This window comes from Schistocerca serialis, chromosome 9, assembly GCF_023864345.2.
Source record: "Schistocerca serialis cubense isolate TAMUIC-IGC-003099 chromosome 9, iqSchSeri2.2, whole genome shotgun sequence".
Taxonomy (NCBI): domain Eukaryota; kingdom Metazoa; phylum Arthropoda; class Insecta; order Orthoptera; family Acrididae; genus Schistocerca; species Schistocerca serialis.
In genome coordinates, this window is record NC_064646.1 from 80,576,142 (window position 1) to 80,600,218 (window position 24,077).

General features: G+C 45.5%; 1 protein-coding gene across 1 annotated transcript in view; it reads left to right on the top strand.

The window, feature by feature from the left end:
* Positions 1 to 242: 242 nt before the first annotated feature.
* The window catches only part of LOC126419378 (homeobox protein cut), a 67,684-nt gene continuing 43,849 nt past the window's right edge, over positions 243 to 24,077 (top strand). Inside the window, exons 1-6 of the mRNA XM_050086565.1 lie at positions 243 to 293; positions 2,981 to 3,162; positions 8,647 to 8,768; positions 12,564 to 13,657; positions 13,958 to 14,179; positions 16,001 to 16,283. Coding sequence (XP_049942522.1) covers positions 243 to 293; positions 2,981 to 3,162; positions 8,647 to 8,768; positions 12,564 to 13,657; positions 13,958 to 14,179; positions 16,001 to 16,283 — 1,954 coding nt within the window. The remainder of the gene's footprint in view (positions 294 to 2,980; positions 3,163 to 8,646; positions 8,769 to 12,563; positions 13,658 to 13,957; positions 14,180 to 16,000; positions 16,284 to 24,077) is intronic.

Sequence of the window (24,077 nt, forward strand, 5' to 3'; positions counted from 1 at the left end):
CCAGCGACCCACTAATACCACCGATGTCCTCCTTTCCCGCCAAACGCGCTGCGATCCAACCACGCCCCCACGCTCTACTGCAGTCAGTTCGTCGCTTCCACACCCCCGCTCATTGCCGCGAGCGTCAGCCTGCCGAGGGAGTTCAATAGCCATATCGTTTTTAACGGCAGTAAGTAAACAAGCAAGCAAGCTCGTCCGAGCTGCGTGGTTTCTCCGCCACTGCAGCCTCTGCGCATTCTCGCATGACGGCTGTGGCGCCAACTCAGTCGCTAGATCTCCTGGCGAGCCCCACGGTGGGCGCTTCTCCTCTTTATACCCTTTCTTTCGTGCCCCTCCGCATTTAGCTTTCTCTCTCTGTCGAGGAAGGGATCGCAACGCCGCTGCCTCCTCTGCGGGTGTACACCATTTCGTTCATATAAGTGTGCGCGAGAGTGCGCGCGTCGTCTATAGATGTGTAAGTCTGTACGTTGGCCGTTTGCGCCGAAGACACTGCAAATGACAGGAGCAGAAATGAGAGAGGGGAGAGGAAAAAAAAAGGACGAAAGCAAAAGTGGTTTGCTTATAGGGAAGAGGGGGCCGCCAGCTCTGCGCGTGGGGTTTCGGACGGAGTTAAAATGTATCCTTGTGTTATCTCTGCGTCCTCCCCTCTCATTCCCCCGTCCCCCTTTCCATGGCACCTCAGATCGCGTCGAGGGTGCGACTGGTCCTAACATCTCGCTCTCTGGCATTTCCTTTTTTTTTTCATTATTTCTTTTCCGTCTCAGTCTCTCTCTCTGCGTCTCCCTCTCTCCCGCGGCGGGTCTGCTCAGGTTACTTCAGGCAGGGATGCGGGCGTAAAGGGGTAAGAGGGCGCGGTGGGCCGGTGACTAACGCAGAGTCGTTATTATAGAAATAAGGCCCATAGCTCGGGCACTTTTATAGTCACCGTTGTTTCTCCTGGTATCGCGTCCAGGCGGGAGCCGCATCGCGCTACGTGTGCGCGCCGCCCCTGGCGGGCTGTAAACTGCCGTTCGTGGCTCTTTTAGCGGGGCGCTAAATGCTGTTCGTCTCTCTCTCTCTCTCTCTCTCTCTCTCTCCTTCGACCAACCTAAAAGCGTCCGCCTCCTCACAGGCAAGTATCGAGGCTGCGGCTAGCACAGTCGCCATGCGGTTTCCTCCGCTGCACGACGAGCCTGACTCCCCCTCCGCTTATACAATCTTTCCCTCCAAGACAGAATGACTTTGTACTGTTGTATATGGTAGCGCAAAGAGCAGGAAACAATTTTTAAAAAAGACAAACTGTCCACAGAGAAAAGTGAACGAGATTTATTATACAATTTGTTCCTATTTCTTACGGAGGCAAATACAGTGTTTGTTGTTGTGGTCTTCAATCCGAAGACTGGATTGCCCCATATCCCCACGGTAGTTCATCCTATGCAAGTCTCTTCATTACTACATTATTACTGCGACCTACATTCGCTTGTACCTGCTTACTCTATCGTTCTTTAATCTCCCTCTACAATTTCTACACCCTCACACATCCCTCCGTAACCAACCTGACGATTCCTCGAAGCATGAAAATATGTCCTATTACCGATCCCGCATTTGAATCGAGTCGTGTCATACTTTGTTTTTCTTCCCATTTCATTAGTTATCTGATCCAGTGAGTAAAGCAGTCACCAGCTCACCAGCCCAACGTTTGGTGTGATCCGACCTACCGAAATAATATTCAGCATTGTTCTTAGCAAAAACTTGTACTGAACTGTTCAACATCCATGTTTCACATCTGTACAAGGCTTCACGTCAAATACCAACAAATTTCTGTTTTTTTCTCTGTCGCTTTTCTTGGTATTGCCAGTTTGTATATTATTTTCTATCTACTTCTGCCAATGTCAGTTATTATCCTCCCAAAACAGTAAAACTTGTCTATTAGGTTCATTGTCTCATTTCCTAAATTCATTACCTTATGATCAACTGAATTAATTCGATTACATTCCATTGCCCTTGTACTACGCTTGTTGATATTCATCTTACAGTCTCTCTTCAAGACACTATTTATTCCACTCAACTGTGGTCACCCACATCCTTTGATGTCTCAGGCGTAATTTATATGTCATAAGCAAATATCGAAGTTATTGCTTCTTCTCCTTCAATTTTAGCTCCCAAACGCAGTAGCACACTTGTAGTTGTGACCATCAGAAACCTTGTCTTAGACACCATATGGTGAAGAGATGCACACGACAGGTGTTGTAATACGTATGATTATAGTGGTTCTTATGTTCCGGTGCTCCGCGGTACACATTATACTACTTGCGCGACCAAGATTTCCCCTTTGTTAAAGTAAAAGTTGGTAGTGCCTAGAAAGTACATGCGACGCCGTCGCGGATATGAATAGTGCCAATATACGATTCGTGATGGTTGGCTAGTCCTGATTACTGGTCTAATGATAAATGGTACGTGCGCAGCTTAAATGTGTTGTCTTCAAAAATGTTTACCAAGTATATAGATGGTCGGAAATGGTCTGCAGCTCCGCCTCTCTGGAAGTTGGAAAGTTGTCGTAAGGTCTTATGGTACCAAACTGCTGAGGTCATCGGTCCCTAACCTTACGCAAAACTTAATCTAACTTAAACTAACTTACACTAAGGACAACACACAGAGCCGGCCGCGGTGGCCGTGCGGTTCCAGGCGCTTCAGCCCGGAACCGAGAGACTGCTACGGTCGCAGGTTTGAATCCTGCCTCGGGCATGGATGTGTGTGATGTCCTTAGGTTAGTTAGGTTTAATTAGTTCTAAGTTCTAGGGGACTGATGACCTCAGATGTTAAGTCCCATGGTGCTCAGAGCCATTTGAACCATTTGAACAACACACAGAGCCATGCCCGAGGGAGGACTCGAACCTCCGACGGGCCTCTCTGGACTCGTGACTTTAGCGGTAGATTTCCTCGTGAGTTAATCGCAGTATAGCTGTCCAGCTGTGTGACACGGGGCTTCGCCGTGTTGCAGATCGCGCAGCTGCTGGAAGACGTGCAGCGGCTGCAGACGACGCTGTCGCAGCTGCAGGAGTCTTCGGCGGCACAGGTGGCGCGCCTGGAGGAACAACTGGAGCATCGGCGGCAGCACATCGCGCGCCTGGAGAACAGGCTGGACCAGCAGCGCGACTACGATGACCTCAAGCGGGAGGTTAGGTGAGTCCTCACCGGAGTGGATGCACTCCACCGCCTAGCAGCAACGCTGTCTGCCATAGGAGGATAATCACTGCCTCGTAAAAGCAGCTGTGACTACGCTAAATTGTCTGACTTCAAAAACAGTGACAGCTGTATCGCAAACCAGAAAAATGAGGGGCACTGACCTCTAAGCTTGAGTGGAGTTTCTTGGTCCTCAGTAACACTTTCTACGCCTTCTGTAGATTATATCAGTTCATTCCTCCCTTCATTGTGTAGGTTAATCTTTCTTGCACATTCGGAAATGGCAGCAACGGGCCATTATCCTTCAGAGTATGTGATACACTGAAGGAGTGGTGATATGTGTAAAGACTGTTGGTCACAGAATAAAGTGTCCGCCCCACAGTGGGCAAACGGTGGAGTAAGTCCAGAAAGGGGCAAAGAAAAGATATCGTGGAGTGAAAACATGACATGAAATGCGTTCTGCTTGGTTTATATTCTTCCAAATTATCGTGAAGTCCATTTGGTTGTGAATATTATTTGCAAAATGAAATAAAATAAGATCTACGGTGCTATTTACTAGTAACGAGCCCCCCCCCCCCCCCCCCTTGACGTAGATACTGCTAGTTACTGCAGTCTGATTATTCTTCGAAGATGTTGCTAAACAAACTGGATTTTTATTTGTCTGCCTTTGCGACATTTATAATACACCGTTAGCCTGTCATTGTTAGGAGCAAAACTGTGTAAGATCTGGAAGGGTTGCTTTTTGGCAGCTGACAACAGACAGCCAATTATTGGGAAAATTTATTGTACCGTAGACAGTTATAAATGGTGGGCAAACATTCACTCTTTGTCCTGTCGTGTCGCTTTATTCGGTACTACAGACAGCAGAGTGAAGGCGGTATTGAAGTTGGTAACTCGACAGGGAGCTGTTTTTGCACATAACGTCCTCAATTACTTGTTGTATGTATTCCAATTTTTGTCTTTCCCAACAGTTTATACCCTCTACAGGTCCCTCTAGTACCATGGAAATTATTCCCTGAAGTCTTAACATATGTCCTATTATCGTACCCAGTCTTCTTCTCAATACTTCTTACATTTTTATTTTCTCACTGATTCTGCAAAGAATCCCCTCATTCCTTATCTTATCAGTCCATCTAGTTTTCATTACCTTCTTGTAGCACCACATGACTAACGCTCTCGTCTTTTTCGTAGCCATTTATCAATAGAAATAAGGGGCATTTGGCCTCGGATGCCGAGTCCGATGGCCGTTTTGAGCTGCGAAATGGATGAAATAACAAAAAGCACAATAACTCTAATGGAACAGTGTCTCGCACATACATTTAATTTAGTGTATGCTGGCGCTCGTCGTTCATATGTGTCCCCGCACTTCCTGTGGGACTCATCAAGGCGAGCGATCGGGAGCGCTTCATTGTTATCGTAGTGCTGAAATCGGCCAGCGGATGTGACGTGACGCTCGGTTGATTCGCGCCCTCACCTGTTGCTCGCTGCCGAAAGCACACGTATTGATGGGGGGAGGGCGACGTGTGACGGCCACGAGGGTGGTGAGGTGTGTGTGTGTGTGTGTGTGTGTGTGTGTGTGAGAGAGAGAGAGAGAGAGAGAGAGAGAGAGAGAGAGAGAGAGAGAGAGAGAGAGCTGCCACGAAGCGAGCAAATAAAATATTGCGTTCAGTGCCCTCGGCGCGCCGGAACTTGTATTGTCACAACCATCAGTTTGACTAAAGATTACGCTGCCGAAACTCACTATGCATGTTGTCCTCAGGCATTATGTATACAACCTGCGTTTTGTTCGGTCCAATTTATTTGGAACATATGCAACGACTAACTCCTCTCTCGAGTAAAAATAAACTTGCAACATCTTCCAGTAGTTTCGGCTGTCTGTAAAGAATATTTAATAATTCCCACTGATGTTCTGTCGTAGATTTCAATTTACGATATGTATTTGTTCAACACCACACGCATCGAACCTGTAGATTAACTTCCTTCCGTGTAGTTATCATTCAGTGCCTTACATGTTAGAATTCTTACGTTTATTCGCGCTCAGTGTCGTTTGTCAAGCATCTTAGGAGCAAAATATTCTTTTTTCGCAACCTTCACACCATTTATGTTCAGCTACGAGTCACTTCACTTGCAATATGCAGTGTTTCTCATCTAAGAGTCGTCAGGAGCATTTTCTCTGGTGTTACGACAGATATTTGCGATTTCATTCTTGCAGTGTGTTGCTGGAATCGGATCAAATAAAAACTGCTCGTTGTGTTTCATGTGACGCCCAGCCTCGACGGAAAGCGTCGTTTGGTTTCCCCTTTCAAAGAGAATGATTTTTAAATCGGAATTTTACCTGGCACTTCGAGAGAGCTGTCTCAAATTAGTGTAGTGCAATATTCGTTTCATCAGTATGTATTAACAGGAACAGTAAAACACGAAGGAAAACTAGTACTCCAGGAGCGAGAGCACAGCCATGGCTCTTGCTGACTACTACTCCCACGCAGCAGCACTGCTCTGTCGCGTTTGGAGTTCTAGGTTATTCTTCGTGTTTTACTGTTCCTGTTAATACATACTGATGAAACGAATATTGCAGTAGACTAATTTGAGACAGCTCTGTCGAAGTGGCACATAAAATTCCGATTTAAAAATTAGTTTTTTTGTAACGGAAAAAGAAACCGACACTTTCCGTCGAAACTGGGTGTCACATGGAGTCTTAATGAGCAGTATTTGTCTGGGCTGATTCCGGCAAGATTGAACATCTAATGAAATACTGGAGGAATTGTGCCTGACGACCCATAGGACAGTGACCCGGTGAATTACAACACCACCTTAGCTAAATTTTGTTCACCCATTCATCTGTGGAGTTAGCTCCCATGAAAGATTTTAAATAAATACGTTTTCTGCTGTTTTTAATTGGGTTCCAACGACGTTCTGTAACACTAGATAAGTGCGAAAAAGTTAGAAGGTTGTTCGGCGTCATTGTCTTTTTCTTCTCTCCGCTCGAGTTATTTTCTAATGTTCTATTATTGTATAGCTATTTTATTCCACGTACATTTCTCTTACGTTATAGAAGCTCACATAGCTAACCGTGAATGACATACAACATATTTCTACGCCTCAGAAGAACAGTAAACATCGGCCGCAACCAAGTTCGCCCAATCGGTGCGAAGTTCATCTCTGACGAAATATGTTCCATGTTTACATCACGGATTTGCGTAGGCCGTAAGGTCTTTAGGAAAACTCGTACATTTGCTCTTCCTCAAAATCCCGAGAATTTCTCAAACGTCGCACAAAGACCACAAACGAGAGCGGAATAGCAGAGAGAAGCGAAGCTGACAGGGAAAGCCGTTAAGCCGAATAAACGCGCGCGATATGATGTCAAATACACTCGTATTAACATTTTTTGTACACTTGGTGCACACAGCTTGTGAAATATGTCCTCCTTAGTTACACAAAGAAGTATGCACTGCACAGCTTTTAAAATTCTGACCAAATTCAACTGTTTGTGGGACCACGTTTTCAGACGGGATAAAACGCTTACTGCGGCGACACAGTTTGACAAGATTAGTGGGGCGTGTTGATACGAGTTTCCACGCTCTGTTGTGACACACCAGTTGAGAATATGGACTCAGACCATCTAGCACGGAACAAATTTAAACATTTCATATGAAGCATGATGTTAACCGATTTTCTGCTTTTTATAAAATTCCATATTTGGTATGGCAAAAGTGAGTCTACCGACTTTTGGGTTTTTGTGTAACGCAACTTAGACGTAATGTGTTTTTGTCTCGTACTGAAAACAGCAAAACCGTGTGTCTTCGCACGACGTGATGTTACCGCTGTAAAATGAAATTGCTTCTCAGCTGCTAAAGCTAGTTTCCTTATGAGCAAGATGCGCGTAAAATTTTTCTCATAACTGGGAGAACCGATGAGAAATTTTCACCTCCGGCGAGGACGAGTAAAAATATTTAATATGTGGGAAAGACGATTGGCAGTTATCGGAAAAACGCCTGGCATCTAAGGAACGCGGCAAGTTCTCCCCTGTTCGGATGGAAAGAGACCATACAGAACGGAAACTTACGATGGAACACTCCGCTTTCACTGACGTCTGTGTCTAGATAGTATCGATATTCGGTAAATTCTGATGTCGTTTCTAGAAAGGCTAATCAAAAGATACTTTGAAGTTTGTCTTATCCTTTTCTTTGTTAAAGTTGCTCTCTACTGTTTCATGGGCCTTATTACCATTTTTTCATTACTACATTCCGATTATTGGCGGATATTCTCCTTATTTTATGGTGTCAAATACTATTTTTACTTCACAACTAAAGCCACGTCGATCTCTTACCCCTGCACTTGTCTAATACGAACAAATACTTCGCCGCTACAGACCTCGATGTCTACGAAATGCTAACTGTAACTTCCTCTTTTTTTTCTGATTAATAACTTCGTGCAGCAGATACTATGCGCGTCAAAGATATTGCTTTACACTAAACTATTACTCCAGAAACGGAGATCTAAGAGAGTGACAGATGCAGCCTATTTCCATAAGAATTTACAACCATTAGAGCATTTAATGAAGGACATAGGCTTCGAGAATGTCATGAATTTCACAGTGAAGATGACAGTTGTTGGCGATATTGTAATATTAGTGCTTCATTTCCCAGGGTACTGATTTTCTCCTCGTTCAGATCATGACTTGAGTATGTTACCAGGACAGTCTTACGACTCCTCGCCTCCAGTAGTCTTTCGCAGCTGTACTTGCAGCTGCTGGTGAGATGTTCAGCTGCTGAAGATTAGTGAAGACAACGTTCCCAGAAGAATCAAAAGTCACACTAGGATTGGCTACCAGAAGACAGCAAAAACTATTATAGCTGGAGAATTTGTTTGCAGTTGTGACTGTAAATGAAATTGTTTTATAATGCAGGGCTGTTTAAAAATATACATCTCGTTTAGTTAATTTTTATTTTATGAAATATAGATTCCTTTTGCTGTCTTCTACGGATAGCCAAGCCTAGCGAATTACAAGTAGTCTAAAGAGAGCTTTGCGAACTTTTTCAGTAACCCTGTATTTGTTTCGTGGTACCTTATCCGCGTTCTGTGCTGTTACTGTGCGGCACGAGTAGTAGTCATAATGTTTTAATCATCACCTCGAAAAAATAGAGTTATATAATCGTGGGTTTATTTTCCGGTACATGTCTGCAGTTCTGGTACACGTTGAAATCTCCTCACCACAGTACCGTAACGCGCTGTTAGAGGAACCAAAGGAAAATGGCACAGGCAGTTGCCAAAGTGGAGACTGACTGCCTAATTTTGTTTTGGTTCCTCTAGCTGCTTACTGTGGTACAGTGGCGTGGGGATTTCAGTGTGCAGCAGGACGTACACGTACAAACACAAAATTATGTAAATTTATTCTTTCGAGCCTTAAAGGCTTATCACTGCCCATCATATAGCTATGCCTACCCGGAGTCAGTGGGCATGTCTAAAGTGTGTTGCTGTTTTCAGTCTGCTGCGGGCGATGGAGCTGCCACTGTCTGGAGACAAACCGCTGGAGCTTCTGCTCCTGGAGAGGAGCAAAGCGGCTGCGACGGCCCTGCAGGCGGAGGCCAAGACGCCGGAGTCCGCAGGTGGGTGGCTGGACAGATGTGCGCGCGCGCGCTGGAGTAACAGCTACCGCTGCAGCCTCTCGGTCGCCGTCACGGGCATTCGCGGGGAGGGGCTAGAGCAAGAACCGCAGTAGGGCTAGGCGGTGTAAGTACTTCAGGACTGAAATGGAAAGCAGGCACGGGAAAACCTGTGAAAGCGGGAGAAATCGTCTTCTCATATCCAGCAGAATACTAGCATAGGGCGAAAATGAGGACGATGAATATTTCCCAAGGAAACTCGTGATTTTTGAATTGCATTCTGTGGTGTAGAGGTATTTACGGAACGACTACCTGTCTTCGAAATTTCTGACAACGCTTCTGTGCACAATGGTCGTCTTGTGCCCAGAAACGAAGCTCACGGATACCGTAGCACGCAATAGGTGTACTCTGCGCTAATAACCAGGAATCTGAGATAGGAAATGTTAAACTCAGACTAGTTGGGAGATTCCTAAGGAAGTCTAAATCGTGTATTAACGAGGTCTTGTAAAAAAAAAAAGTATTTTGAGTATTACATTTTATTGCGTGCGTATCGCTGCTCTGCGTTGCCTTAAGACCTAACTGGGTGGTAATGTTAGATGTGAAACGATTCTTACTTGAAGAGAAATACTCTTCGTATCTACATAGTTAAGCATTGTTTATCGAATGAGCGCTCTAGGACGAATATTTTTTGCTCCAAAAAGGACCATCACTTAAAAAAAAAAAGGTCCTCTGACACGTTAGTTGCACTCACGGGCGCAACAAACTCTACATTCGAGAAGTGTGACGATCAACTCATAAAAAGTGACAGATCACTTCCCGGACGTGGGCATTGTGCCACAGTGGCGATTACATTCACACGGCAGCAAACATCCCACATACCGGTAGGCACACCATACAGAAAAAAGGTGGAGCTTCCGCCTGAAATTGCTTCACTCTGCATCCTGTCGACAAGAGGCAGTCACCTCCGCCCGCAGACGCCCGAGAGGGCGCATATTAAATATAATCGAGTTAGGTAAAATATTACGACGTATGTTTCCTAGGAGTTGGCATTACTGAGAAATGTCGGAGGAAAATTATCGTAGCTGCAAAGTGTTGCATTTAAGGAAATACTAAGTTGTACAACAAAGAAACTGCTATATCTCCTCTTCACCTGTTGCAACCTTCTTTCGATATTTTGAACCATTCATCAAATATTAACGTTTCGTTGCTTCCGTTGCTGCATGTGAATGCTAAATGTACTGTGACGCACGTGAGTGGTATACAATATTTATAAAATTCAAGATAAAGATCCAGCCAGGACGAGACCGTTGTTGTCAACGTGTTAATGTATCTGTTGAGAACGTCACATACAACCAAGTATTGCGACCTGTTCTAGAACGCTGCTCCACTGTTTGGACTCATCATTATTTCTGTCAACAGAAATAGAAAGAATCGAGAGATACGCTGCTACACTCAGAATAATTCCGTTCAGACTATACTAAAGTACGGGTATAACTGCATTGATTGATACGTTAAAATGGCAACTGTCGGAAGGCGAATTTATTGTCACGAAATTCAGTGAACTGGTATCGAGGCAGACCATGGACCGAGTCTGCTGCCTTCATTATTTCTTGTGGCTAAGGAACAAGAAAAGAAGAAAGACTTGGAGGCATAGGGACACACAGAAACAGTATTTTCTCGCCCACTCCGTACACAAATGCAAAAGCACAGAGTGGATAGTATTAGACTAAAGTAATCTCCGTTATACACTGTGCAATGGCATGTGCGCTATATATGTAGATATATTTACAGTATTTTAGTCTTCTCAGCTGAAAGTACTAAATTCGTAATTAGCTTCCTGTGTGCGACAATTTGCAATAAGTTTGGCATCGTTCCTAGACTTGCTCCAAAAATAGTATGCATATCGATGTACAGAATTTGCTTTCGCCTCTGTGTTCAACACCAACTGTGACGGTGCCAGAGCGCTATGCTTAGCATTAGCAGCTTCAGCTTCTAATTCACATTTCTTTTTCCTGTGTGTATCTCAGCCGTTGCCTGCCTCATGCACGATCTGTTTTAGATGTGTATCGTTGTACCCTCTGAGTATAAAGAAAATCGATAACCCCTGTAGCTGCCCGTCCTTCTTCTGTGTCCTTCCTAATTTTTGTTTCGCTGTGATTGTTGTGTTCTGCTAATAAACCTTTTCCGATATATTCCCCCCCCCCCTTTTTTTTAATAAAAAATCTGTCGCTATTCTGGCATTCCGGACAACCTGCCTGGCTTCAGTGCATGCGCCAAAGTCGAACAGACATTAACCACGCATGAAAACCAACCGTAGTAGAAAAAATGTATGTTTATTTTTCTTTATCATTAACAGTTATCTTTAATATACATGTTTACTCTTCAGAGGAAGTCAGCTTGATTGCCTTTTTAACTCCTCCCACACGTAAAAGTTGAAAAGTATGGCAGCTTCATAAAACTGGCGTCTAGTTAATTTGTTTCTGTAACCACTTATCAGGCTAACTTCGTAAATCTGATTCAGTGTGCTATATAAATATATCGCCTCATAGAAGCTATAACTAAGAAACAGGTGTAAAAAAAGCGGCTAAACATAAATATACGACGGTAATTAACATTGAAATGATTTCATTTGTAGCTACCAGATAACATTAACAAAATTTATACCATTATGAAGTTCTGTTAATGCGCAGAATTTTCCGTTTATAAATCTGGGGCTTGTAAGTGTGTGTAACGGCAACGTTTCAGTGGTGGTTACCGACAACTACGTGAGATATGGTTGGTTACATCCAGTGCCTGTTCAGAGTGCAGAATACTCTGGGTGCATCCAATTTTGAAGCAGTTACCTACGTTTTGGTATTGTAATAAATGATGTCAGAAAACATCTGCTTTTTTTTAGTTTCCATTAATCTGTGATTGCCATAGATATTGGCAAACAACAGGTATAAATAGCCGTAGCTCACGAACGATAAAAATTTTGTCCGGTAGTATTACCACGGTAAGCTGACACTGTCTATTGACGTCACCTTCTAACAACATCATACAAAAGGAGAATCACAGCATTATAGTTTTACAGTGCCTCCGATGAATTAAGCAAGAGCTGCAGAGGAAAAACGTGTTTTTTTTTCCTGAAGTGTGGGATCAGCTTAGTTTTTTAATGGGACCGTATGATAATTCTGTACTATCACACCAGGCCTAATAAGTCAGTTTTTAAAATACTTGTATGGTATTGTATTTGAGCGAATAGATATTGTTGAAACAGCTGTAACTTGGTCATGTGGTCCTCAACCACACCAACGGCACTATGGCGTTGAACCGTTTCAGTACCTCCATTGAAGGGAAGCATCATGCGATCGTCCTTCATACAAGTTCGTCTAGTCGAAAAATCTACTCACTTCAATACTTTTTTCAAAAAATTAGATCATTTAAATTGTCTCCTTAAGCTTCTGTTAATAGTCTAAAATTACAACGAATCACGTGAACCTCAGTGCGTAGAAAGCAAGGTAATGTAGGCCAATAAACATCATTCGAATGCGAATAAAACATGTGCTGTCGTGAGTTCCTCCCTCTGATTTAAATAAAATATGATTAGAATGTCGTAGCAACCTCGGCATCAAGTCGAACAGCAAATTTGTGTGTTACACAGTTGCAAAGATGAAAGACGGTTTCATACTTTACGTTCGTCGCAAAATGGGCTGGGGGGGGGGGGGGTGTCCATTCCTTTCCTGGAAGATATTCGGGAGAGCGTCAGAATACAAGAATCACAGCGAGACAAAAGCGGCATTCCCCGTGTGTTTGCAGGGCTGCTGGGCGCGCCCGCCACCGCCCCCACGCCCCTGGGCGGCGCGCAGCACCTGCACCACGGGTCCCTGCCGCCCGCGTCCGCCTCCACAGCGGTGCCGCCCCCGCACTTGCACCACCTGGGCGAGCCGCCGGCGCTCGGCCCGCCTCCGCCCGTCCCGCACCCTCTGGACCCGCTGTCCTCCGCCCCCGGAGTCCAGCAGGCGCCGCCCCCACCGCAGCCTCCGTCCACCCCGTCCTCCTCCTCCGCCTCCTCCGCACCCTCCGCGCTGCCACAGCAACAGCCTCCGCCGCCCCCGCAGACGCCGTCTTCGGCGCCGCAGACCCCTGCCCCGCACTCTTCCGCCCCCTCGGCCACGTCGGCGGCCGCGGCGGCAGCTGCGGCGGCGGCCGCGGCGGCGGCTTCGTCGTCTTCCCCGTCAGCGGCGGCGGCGGCTGCAGCGGCCGCCATGCTGTTCCCGCCGCCGCTGCAGAACGTGGAGACGTTCGGCTCGTTCCTCGGAGAGGAGATCGTGGCCAACTGGAGGCGGTCCCTGGAGCGCACCATCCTCAGCCAGGGGCACCCGGTGGGCCACCCGGGCGTGCCCCCCGCGCCCCCGGGCCAGCCCCAGCAGCCGCAGGTGTCGGCCCCCGAGCACATGCAGCCGCCGGCCTCGAACCAGCAACCCTCTCTGACGTCAGTTCGCTCGCCCCCAGATCCCCTGCAGCAGCAGCAGTCGACGCCGCAGCCTCCGTCTCAGGGTGGCGGCTCGGGCGCGCCGTCGCCGGTCGCGCGGACGCCACCGGCTCCGTCGTCGTCGTCGTCGTCGTCGTCCTCGTCCGCCGGCTCGGCCGCCGCGTCATCGGCCGGCGCATCCCCGGCGTCGGCGTCCGCGTCCGCGTCGCTAGTGAATACGACGCCCGCCATAGCCAGCCCGCTATCGGCACCACTGGACCACCCAGGTCACCACCACCACGCCGGCCACCACCACCACCATCACCACCACCACCAGCAGCAGCAGCAGCAACAGCAGCTACTGAACGGCAGCCCACGTACGCCGCCGGACAGCAGCGGACCCGCCGCGACAGACGCCGTCACCAGCAATCCGGGACTGGTATGTACCACTAACATCCTCTACGTAACCTGCATTAACATTAGCGCTTTGTGGAGCCGTATATAAAAATTCGATCCTTTGTATCAGTGCTGCAGGCACCCTTCATGTGTAGGACAATGTTTACCACTCAGCGGTACCCTGTCCTTGAAGATAGCATGCATTTAGCGTTCGAACTGCGTATCACTTTTCGTTATATCCGTAGTTGTCAACACCTACAGTCTTCTCATAGGACGTAATTGATTAAAGAAATAGTTAGGGATTGTCCGCTAGCGAGTGACGGTGGAGCGGTGTCGGTCGCAGGTGATTCCGCCGCCGCCCACGAGTACGCCGACGCTGCCTCCCTCCTCCGCCGCCCCCATGTACTTCCGCAGCCCAGCGGACGAGGCCAGCATGAAGAGCCCCTTCCGCTTCGACGACCCGCGCAGCCCGTTCCGCTTCACCGACGACTCGCCCGTCGGCGGCGTGGCCCGGCTCGGCGAGTCGCTCATCCCCAAGGGGGACCCCATGGAGGCGCGCTTGCAGGTGAGTCCCAGCACGGTTTTATGTGGTGTCATAGTCCATTATCACATCGAAAAAGTCGGGGCGCGACAGTAAAAACTTGGTTACGCTGTTAGTCCTTCTCACATATTCACTCTTCAATGCGACACATTTTTCCGAATGACGGATGGCTTCGCAAAGTTGTTGGTTGCAAAAGTCTGCGTTTTGGGTGTTTAGGATACGTCCCATCTCGTCGTCATTCTGGAAATGACTGCCACGCAATGATTTCTCATCCGCATGAAGGGGAAGGGGGCCGGCCGCGGTGGTCTAGCGGTTCTAGGCGCTCAGTCAGGAACCGCGCGACCGCTACGGTCGCAGGTTCGAATCCTGCCTCGGGCATGGATGTGTGTGATGTCCTTAGGTTAGTTAGGTTTAAGTAGTTCTAAGTTCTAGGGGGCTGATGGCCTTAGAAGTTAAGTCCCACAGTGCTCAGAGCCATTTGAACCAATTTAAGGGGAAGGGGTCACTGGGCTACATATCGAGAGAATGTGATATCTCGAAGAAGCAGTATGTTTGACTACGTCGTGTGCAGAATGAGCTGGTGCGTTGTCGTGGAGGAAAGACACCCCTGTGTCCAGTCTCCTGCTACGCATCGTCTTGACGACCTTCCACAACCTCGTCAGAAGATTTCCGTTATAAGCTCATGCGCCACATAACCACTGCCTCGAATGGCGGCGCATTGTAATTCATTTCTACCAACTCAACAAGGATTGTTGCAGCGCTGTTCCAGTTCTTAACCCTTCCAGCCTAACAATATGAAAAAATATAATTTTAAAGTTTTATCACATTATTAACCTTTATTATCATAGTAAGCAACGAATACAAGAAGGAACTGGCAAAAAGTAAACAGTTGTTTTAAAGAGGTGGTTGCGCTTTAAAATGTAAAATATGTAAATTTTTTTACAAAATTATTCTTACGATCGTAGTAAGCAACGAATATGAGCGTAAAATGGCAAAAGGTAAACAGTCTGTTGTTTTGAGGAGGTGGTTTCATTTCGGAACCACTAGAACACGCAGTTTTCGACCACCAATCGTTTCGTGTGAAGCAAATTTGTATTTTTCATGTGAAGCAAATTCGCATTTTTACTAGACAAAATACCACGTCTCGAAACTTCCATGAACATATAACGCCTAAAACAAATTACATTCCTGGTTTCATTTCCATACTAGTAATAAAAGCAGTAGTACATACTCAGATTCTCTATTAAAAAAAAAAGAAAAAAACCGCATGTCACAATCTTCTACAAGCACGTAGCTAAATCTCGGCGCCGACTGTTGCTTTAAACGCTGTTAAGTGACTGCTAAAATATATTACATTCGTAGGAGTGCCTTTCCCATCCTTGACACAATCCGAGCTTGTGCTCCGTCTCTGATGATCTCATCGTCGAGGGAACGTTAAACTCAATCTTCCTTCCTTCTTTTCGTAGAAGTATCTCAGGTGTGCCACTAGAAATCTCTGTCTCGCAATAGCATTGGTGGTTTTACGCGAAAGGCACTGGTACTTAAAAAAGTTGAATCAGATGGTGGCTTCAGACAGAAACTATTAGGGCTCAAAGGATTAACAGTTAGACTGTCACATTGACGGACTTCGGGAAATAAGGAGAATTTTGGTTTCGAAGGACGGGCATTTATAATGAGGTAAAACGTGCATTCAGAAACAAAGTCAGACATTATTGTTGTTTTAGGTGGTACGCTAATTAGCTGCCATTTGAAGCTAGATGGACTTGAAAGGAAGAGGCAAAACAAAGTAGCTGTAGAGTGTGAGGAGCACTGCTAAGGCAAGCACCGATTGTCCGCTCTGTGCAGGAGATGCTACGCTACAACATGGACAAGTACGCGACGCAAAACCTGGATACGCTGCACATCTCTCGGCGGGTGCGCGAGCTGCTGTCCGTGAACAACATCGGGCAGCGGCTGTTCGCCAAGTACGTGCTCGGGCTGTCGCAGGGCACCGTCTCCGAGCTGCTGAGCAAGCCCAAGCCGTGGGACAAGCTCACCGAGAAGGGCCGCGACTCCTACCGCAAGATGCACGCCTGGGCGTGCGACGACAACGCCGTCCTGCTGCTCAAGTCGCTGATCCCCAAGAAAGGTGAGTGCGTCGACACGCTAATCCGTCCTAGAGCGACGAGTTCAGAGACACTGCGCCCTCATTTGTCACGTCGAAGCTTTAGAACACGGTGTACATTTTATAATCTGGGAGTACAAATTCTCCACAAGAAGACAACGACCGACCTATTTCACTATTAACTTCCTTCTCAAAGGTTGTGGAAAATTGATAGTATTTAAGAATGATGGAGCATGTCTGTGAATATAAGAGTCTGAGTCAGTCACAGTTTGGAGTCCAGAAAGGTCTCTTCATTAAAAGGTCTCTTCATTAAAGGTGTGATCAACAATTTCACTGAAATTATCAAAATGACAAGATTTCAACTACGGTGATGTTTGTCGATGTTTACGCCATGTGACTGAGCAGATTACAACACTCCTTTGGACAAAACGTTGTAGCTTTCGAAGGGTATAACGAGTAAATGGTTCCCTTCGCACTGAACTGATATGAAACAAAGGGCTACGTTAGACAGCTCATCCAGTCCTCATGACGTACCTTTTTCTTAGTGGGGACAAATTATTATTGAAGTTCCATATGTAATCACTATCGTTCTTTTCTCATACAAGGGGCATTCAGTAAGTAATGCCACACATTTTTTTTTCTGAAAGCGGATTCGTTTTATTCAGGATTCCAATACACCATGATATTCCCTACTCTTCTGGCTACAAACCCTTATTTTTCAACATAATCTCGGTCCAATGCGACAGCCTTTTGCCACGTTACTGAGAGGGTCTGTATGCCCGCATGGTACCACTCTACTAGTCGAGGTCAGGGCCAACGTCTTGCTGCATCAATAACCTCCCAATCATCCACGCTCTGCTTCCCGCAGAGTGCATCCTTCACTGGGCCAAACAGATGGAAGTCGGAAGTCGAGGAATCCAACAGACACACACCTTTGCATACCCCGACTGGTGGACAAGTGCGCCACCGCTATCAGCAGAGACGTACTGTCGAGTAGCGAGGTGTTTGATTGTGATCCATCAGTCAACTCGAGTGAGTGTCCGCACGTTCCAACATTGCAGGAGTCACAGCTTTGGGCTGCCAGGCGGCACGCGGAAGATCGGGCAGATTTGTGCGACCTTGCGATGATAACAGACGCCTCACGCAACGACTCATCGTGCTTTTGTTCACTGCCAGGTCCCCGTAGAGATTCTGCAAGCGACTATGAATATCTACAATGCTCTATTTTTCCGCCAAACGAAATTCAGTGACAGCTCTCTGCGTGGACGCGCCTCCGTTACATGCGCCATTTTAAAGGCTACGTATAGCGCCACCAGCTATAGGAACTACATGAAACTGTAGGGGCTAAAGCGGGAATATCCCAAGATGTCCTACAACAAATTTAGCATTTTTTTTAACCGAAATTGGCCGAGAAAAAATTTGAGTTGCATTACTTACTGAACGCCCCCCTTATAAATAACCTTCCATCTTACACTGATAAAGCAGATCTTTGCTGAGGTGCAAGCATCATAATCGAGCTCAACAGAGCTGCAACAAGAGAAGGTACCATAAGTAAAGTATTCAAAAAGTATTATTAATTATTCCTCTGTAAATGGTACTTCATCTAAAACACAGGTTGTTCAATTTCGTATAATACAAGCTGTATAATCATCAATAACAACACAGCACAGGGTAAAGGAAATATATAAAACTAATTGATCAGAACTTGAATTGGACGTAGGGGATACGCTGGTAGCTACCCTCCTTAAAAATCAAATGTTCCTCCTGCTGTTACTAGTATCGTAGACAGCCGCGTCGTCAGATCGCTACACTTGTTTTAACACTGCGCTTCTGTGGCATTTTTGGTGTTCCTATCATTTCTGAGAAGAGATATATACTTATAGACTTTCAGAGCTCAGTAAACATGGGCTCTAAAATGCGTATCTTAAGAGTATGAGGACTTGTCCAGTAGAAGAGGTGTGTTTAACAGTAGCGAAGATGAATAAGTGATCATAGCTCATAAAGTATACATTTTAGAGCTCATTTTTACCAGACATTTTTCTTGTCTTGGTCCATACTACCAACACTGAAAATTTGTCGGTGGAGTTTCAAGTTCACCCTGACAGAAAAAGTGAAGCACCCAGAAGACGTCGGATGTCAATCTACTTTCGCGCACATACACAGTGCCGGCGTGTATGTAAATTAAGACTTTTAATTCTCAGTAACAAATAGAACGTCCACTAGTGAATTAGTGTTGTCCGTGTTTAGTGTTTTCAACGAGCCTCGTAGGGTGTGTAAGGGGTATAAAGGGTATATAAGGTGTTTGATGTTAAGTAATCACTGTAAAGGACCCGCAGATGCCGCGTGCACCTCTGAGACAGCGTTATCAGCAGCTGACAAGAGTCTGAAAGAGGCCTCGTTGTGGGTCTCCATTTGACCAGTTGGTCGAACTGTGCAATATCCAGATTTATGAGGCGTTAGGATCTGACAGTAGGCCGATGTTGGACTGCTTGGGGGAGGGAGAGCCGGGAAGCATGGACTGCTGATGAACGGCTCGCTTTGTGTTTAGTGATGAATCGCTTTCTGCACGACCCCAGAAGACCGTCGTCGGACAGTATGGCGGCGACCTGCGGAGGGATCCAGATTTTCTGATGTTGTGGAGGGGCACATCGTTGTTATTCCTGGCGTCATGTGTGAGGAGCCATCGCGTATGACTTCTTTAGGCGATGGCTGGTAGCGATTAAGAGAAGTCTGACGGCACAACGGTACGTTAAAGACACCCTGTATTACCTCTCATGCGACAGTATTGTGCTGCCATTTTATAGGAGGACAGTGCTCGTTCACATATGGAACGTGTATCCATAAGCTCAGAGAGGCGAACTGATGCATGCATCCAGGCCGTAGAGGGTGTAGGAGCATACTGGTAAGTGGCTGATAATGCAAAGTTCTTTGTAGTCACTGATATAAGATCACATACCCTCTCAACTCGTGAAGCTTCATTTCGTTTCCTCCTCCCTTCTGGGTGCTTCGTTTTTCTTGTCAGGCCGTATGTATACAGGTATTAGAAAGTCTTTGCATCACACATCTAGGGTTGATAGACCATGTCGTGGGGAGCAACTTCTGTTAGAGACAAAATGTTTGCTGATGCTTCCCGGCGACGCTAGACGTCCTTTAGTATTTACTGAAAGGAAGAGATTTCACCGAACTAGCATACTACCTAACCCAGTAAATTTATAGAGTGGTTTTCAGTTAGAAAACCGTACGAATGAGTGTCTCTGAGTGGTGAAAGATATTTTAAAAGTAAATGAGGAACTTCAATTTTTCTGGGCTATCCCCTTTCGTGTGTAGCTGATGACTGGATTATAGGCAACACGCAAGGCATATACTTGCCGCAGAGGGTCTACACCCTTATGCCCCCCAGGGGCATAAGGAATACGCAAGGACGCCTTGTGTCGCCAGGAAGCATCAGCAAACATTCTGTCTCTCGTAACATTTGTTCCCCATTAGGTGACCTGTCATCCCTAGACGTTTGATAGAAAGACTTTGAAACATCCTATATTTATTAATGCCAGAAAAAAAAATCAATTTGTTCAGACGAGCAGTTTGAATCCTATAAAAAGGAATATCGATGAGGTGGAACAATAGTAAGTATTAGACAGTGATTATGCTACAATGAAGAAGTTATAAGGATATCAGAGCTGGTGTTGCAAAACTCTAGTCTTATATAAATTATGACGCAACGCAAGATAAAATATTGCAACAAGGGAAGGTATGGATCATCTGCGACAAACCCAAGTATAACATGCTACTTCTCTGCACGAGATATTTGAAGCGCTCGAGGGTTGCCGATTTTCCCAGACCCCAAGAGTACCCGATGACTCTTTGTCATTAATCACCATCAATAAATATCTCTTCCTGCGCGAGTGGAAGGTAGTGGTGTTCTCACTCACCTCTATTTTACGTGTCTCTGTGTAGGATAAACTCCTGAGCAGGTGTACGAAAAATATGCGCCAACATTAGTCAGTTCCCCCTTTCTTCCGCTGCTCTTTTTTTTCCTGGCAAGGTGCTTTGGATTAGACGACCAATCCGCCTCGCTTATTTCTGTCGGGACGGGAGATAACTCACGTTTTTGCCCCGTAATCCCCCCGCGAGCGCTGTAAGATATCGGTCCCACGCCTCGCGACCTGCACACACACACACACACACACACACACACACACACACACACACACACAGTAGGTATACTGAGCGCTGGCGAGGCGCACCTCCGCTGTCACGGCGATAAATAGTCGTCGCTTCCAATTAATAAAATATTCCGCGTCCCTGGCCCCACGCGGCTCGCATCTATCACGGTAACCGGATGAGGTCAGCGAATATTTTTTCCCTTTACGGCTGTGGCGCCGGCCAGCACTTGAACGCGGAAAGCGACGCAGCGGCCATTGCATACTCGCTCGTCGGCCAGGAGAAATTCGATCCACATCCTCCAAGCCACGCCCGAGTTCGGGCACAATATTTGTACTCTCAGCATACAATCTCCTGTGGCTCCAAGCGTAGTAAAACTCTGCTTTGGGAGGCAGTCCTTCGGTACGTGACAACTTCGCGCTTTTTTATGCCAGAGAAATTAACGCACACTATACGCTACAGCTGATTTTTACTATGTATAGAAATCGTCAGCGAGTACAAATACTTTGCTCACAACATTCATATAGTAACAGCCAAACAAATGGCAGAAATTCAACGTAGAACAGGATTTAGTTGAGCAACATTCAGAAGTCTTCAGTTCAACGTGACTAACTAGGAAATTCCAGCGAGCCTGAAAACGATGTGTGTAACAGTTATGTCCTGCTAGTAGCAGCGTAGGTCAAGAATCATAGTCTTCGTCTACTAGTAACACTTACACACCCTCAGTTATTTGTTGGATATATTTAAATCTCCAATTTTCCCTACAGTTTTTGTCCTCTACTGCTCCCTCTAGCATCACTGGAATTATTTTTTTGATATATCAATACTTGCTTTGTTCCTTCGTTCTTTTCACACATATTTTGCTTCTAAGGTAGCAAAATTCGTTCATTTCGCCTACTTTGTGGTTCCCCAATTCTGATATTTACGGTATAGCTAATTTCATTTCTGCTTCTCTTCATTACTTACGTCGTTCTCTGGTTACTCTCAACGCTCAATCTGTGTTCAGTGAACTGTTCACTCCATTCAACCTGTCCTGTACGTCTTCCTCATTCGCAGCAATATTATCACTGATATCCTTTCATCCTGAATTTTAAACTCCACTACAGAAGATTTATTTTATTTTCATCACATTGCTTCTTCGATGCACAGGGTGAACAATCCTTTCTTACGCCCTTTTCAATCAGAGCACTTCTGTCTTGGTTTTCCATTATTTTTGCTTCCTCTTGGTTCTTGAATGTATTGTGTAGTACCCATCTTTCTGAGAACTGCATCATTTACGTTGACGCACGCCTTTTCTAGGTCGAAAAAAATCCTATGACAGAGTCCTCTTCTTCTTCTTTTTGCCTCCTTCGTAAAGCGCAACGATAAATCTGTCTCTCTAGTGTCTTTCGCTTTTCTAAAACCAAACTGAAAGCTCCCTAACGGGTCCTCAGTTTCCTTTCCCAGTTTTCTTTGTATTATTGTTATCAACTTGGTAAGCATACCTGTTAAGCTGATAGTGCGATAGTTTTCGTATTTATTTCTCTTGCTGTCTTCGTAACTGTGAATGACATTCTTTCGAAAGACCGATGGCATGTCTCCAGTCTCCTAGATTGTACAGAAATGTGATCCAGACAGTAACAGAATGCACAAGGGGAAAAATGGGGCAACGAATGAGCTCCTACTTTTCCGGTCAGTACTGGAGTTCCGTCCGCGCCGATAAAAATCAACAGCTCTGATGTTGATGCGACAGGTGGTTTGGAGGACGCAGAGGCAGGTGCTTCGTCCACAGCTGTCTCTGGGACATGTGGTGCCCGAATGTGCGAGGGTCATCACCATTTTTAATTGAACTTTTTTCCTCTAGCTGGCCAGTTATTTAGCCAATTATATTCTTATGTTAATAGCAGTATTTCGATAGTATCACTCCTTATTAATTACATATTATTACTACAAATAACACAAACATATAAAACTTTCTTATTCTTGTGCTGGGAATGTTTATAATTATTGGTGATCATTTTTCACGCACTTGCTGTGGATCGGTGTTGGGTCATCACCTAGGCTCCTATAATATCAGCTAGGGACGACGGAAGGCTAAGCGTAGCAAGGTCGAAAGAACGTATTCCCTTACAATCGTAGATTCCGCTGGACTCCACCCGCCCATACATAAACACACTCGCTCTCTCTCTCTCTCAATACTACGGGCATGTAATAAATCTTTTCGCCAGTAGTTCCACAGTTAGTTCCGGTAGACACGAAAGACTGCATCTTGCTGTGTCCCATGACGCATGACCAAGAAACACTTGAAGTGTTTGTTGTTTCAGTTTTGTTATTTGTAAAAACTTTCTCCGAGAAGGCACATCCTGTTTGTCCGAGAGTATAAACCACAATAGTTCGGTATAATAAATGCAGACGGAAATGCCAAAGACAGCTGTTTGCACATTTCTCGCGCTTGAATAAACATTGTTGTCAACACTCGTCTGAACGCTAACACACTCTCTGGCGGAACTGAAGGCAGCCGAGACGTGTTCGCTGTTTTCGTATTAGCGATTACGTGTCACAGGCACGACGTGGTAGTAAGTTCTACACTACACAGAAATTATGTGACGAGATGGGGAAAATATCCTGGATTTTGCATTAATTAAAGCCTCACATATCATACAAGTAGCCGCTGGACATGTTGATGTAGACTACAGAATAAACAATTAAATAATACTGGTCCATACTCTATCACCGAGCGTCAGTGAAGAACAAGATGGTTGGGCGTGGGACGTTGAATACAGACAGGGGAGCGTAATGCACCCAAACGACTACCTTGCGTAAATTCATAATAAATGATTGCTGTTGTTACCCTCCCAGCTGCTGATCGGTTTTTCTGGTTGCAAATATACCTGCAGTAATTGCTGCACACTAAGCCGTGGTGTCGTTCTCCTCTTTGCTTAGAAAAAAAAACTGCCAGATGGTAAAAAGAAAAACTTAGACCTCCTTGAGTTCCATCAGAAAACTATCCGATCACCAGATAATTGTCAAACACTGTGACGCCATTAAGCCATAAGGATGACACGCACGGACGAGGATTAGTGGTAACACTCCATCGAAATTTAATGATTATAGACAAATTAGTCGAAATAAGGCCGAAAAATGTCCTCCTCTACCCTGAAACTTTCCTTTTGCTATTTCCGCACTCATAAAAAAAGGAAGAAATATTCAATGTATTTTACTGCCCCTCGCGTACACATATTTACATCTCGCCTGGAGGAGCAGCATTGAAAAGTAATATATGTACAAAATTACTCGAAAGGACAGAGCTACGTCCGAAATTATGTAACACTTGTGATTACTATAAATCAGTTCGCCAATTTCTTAATATATCAACTACGTTGCTGGAAGAGGAACGATTACATAAACGAAAATTTAAAACCTTATCCATGAATTTGGATGCCACAAATTGGTTACAGAATGGATGACCAACTGAAAGATATGGCATATTCGTTTGAAATCTGTTAACGTGTTGTACGTCATTTTCCAAGAGGAGTTTTCTTATTCGCCATATCGAATTGGAGATAGTAATTCATAGATGAGCTTTATAGGATGGAAAAACTGCACTTGTAACTTTATCGAGCGTTGTGGCTTTTTTCTTTTTTTTTTTTCTTTTTTAAAGCGTCAATGACTTAGAGC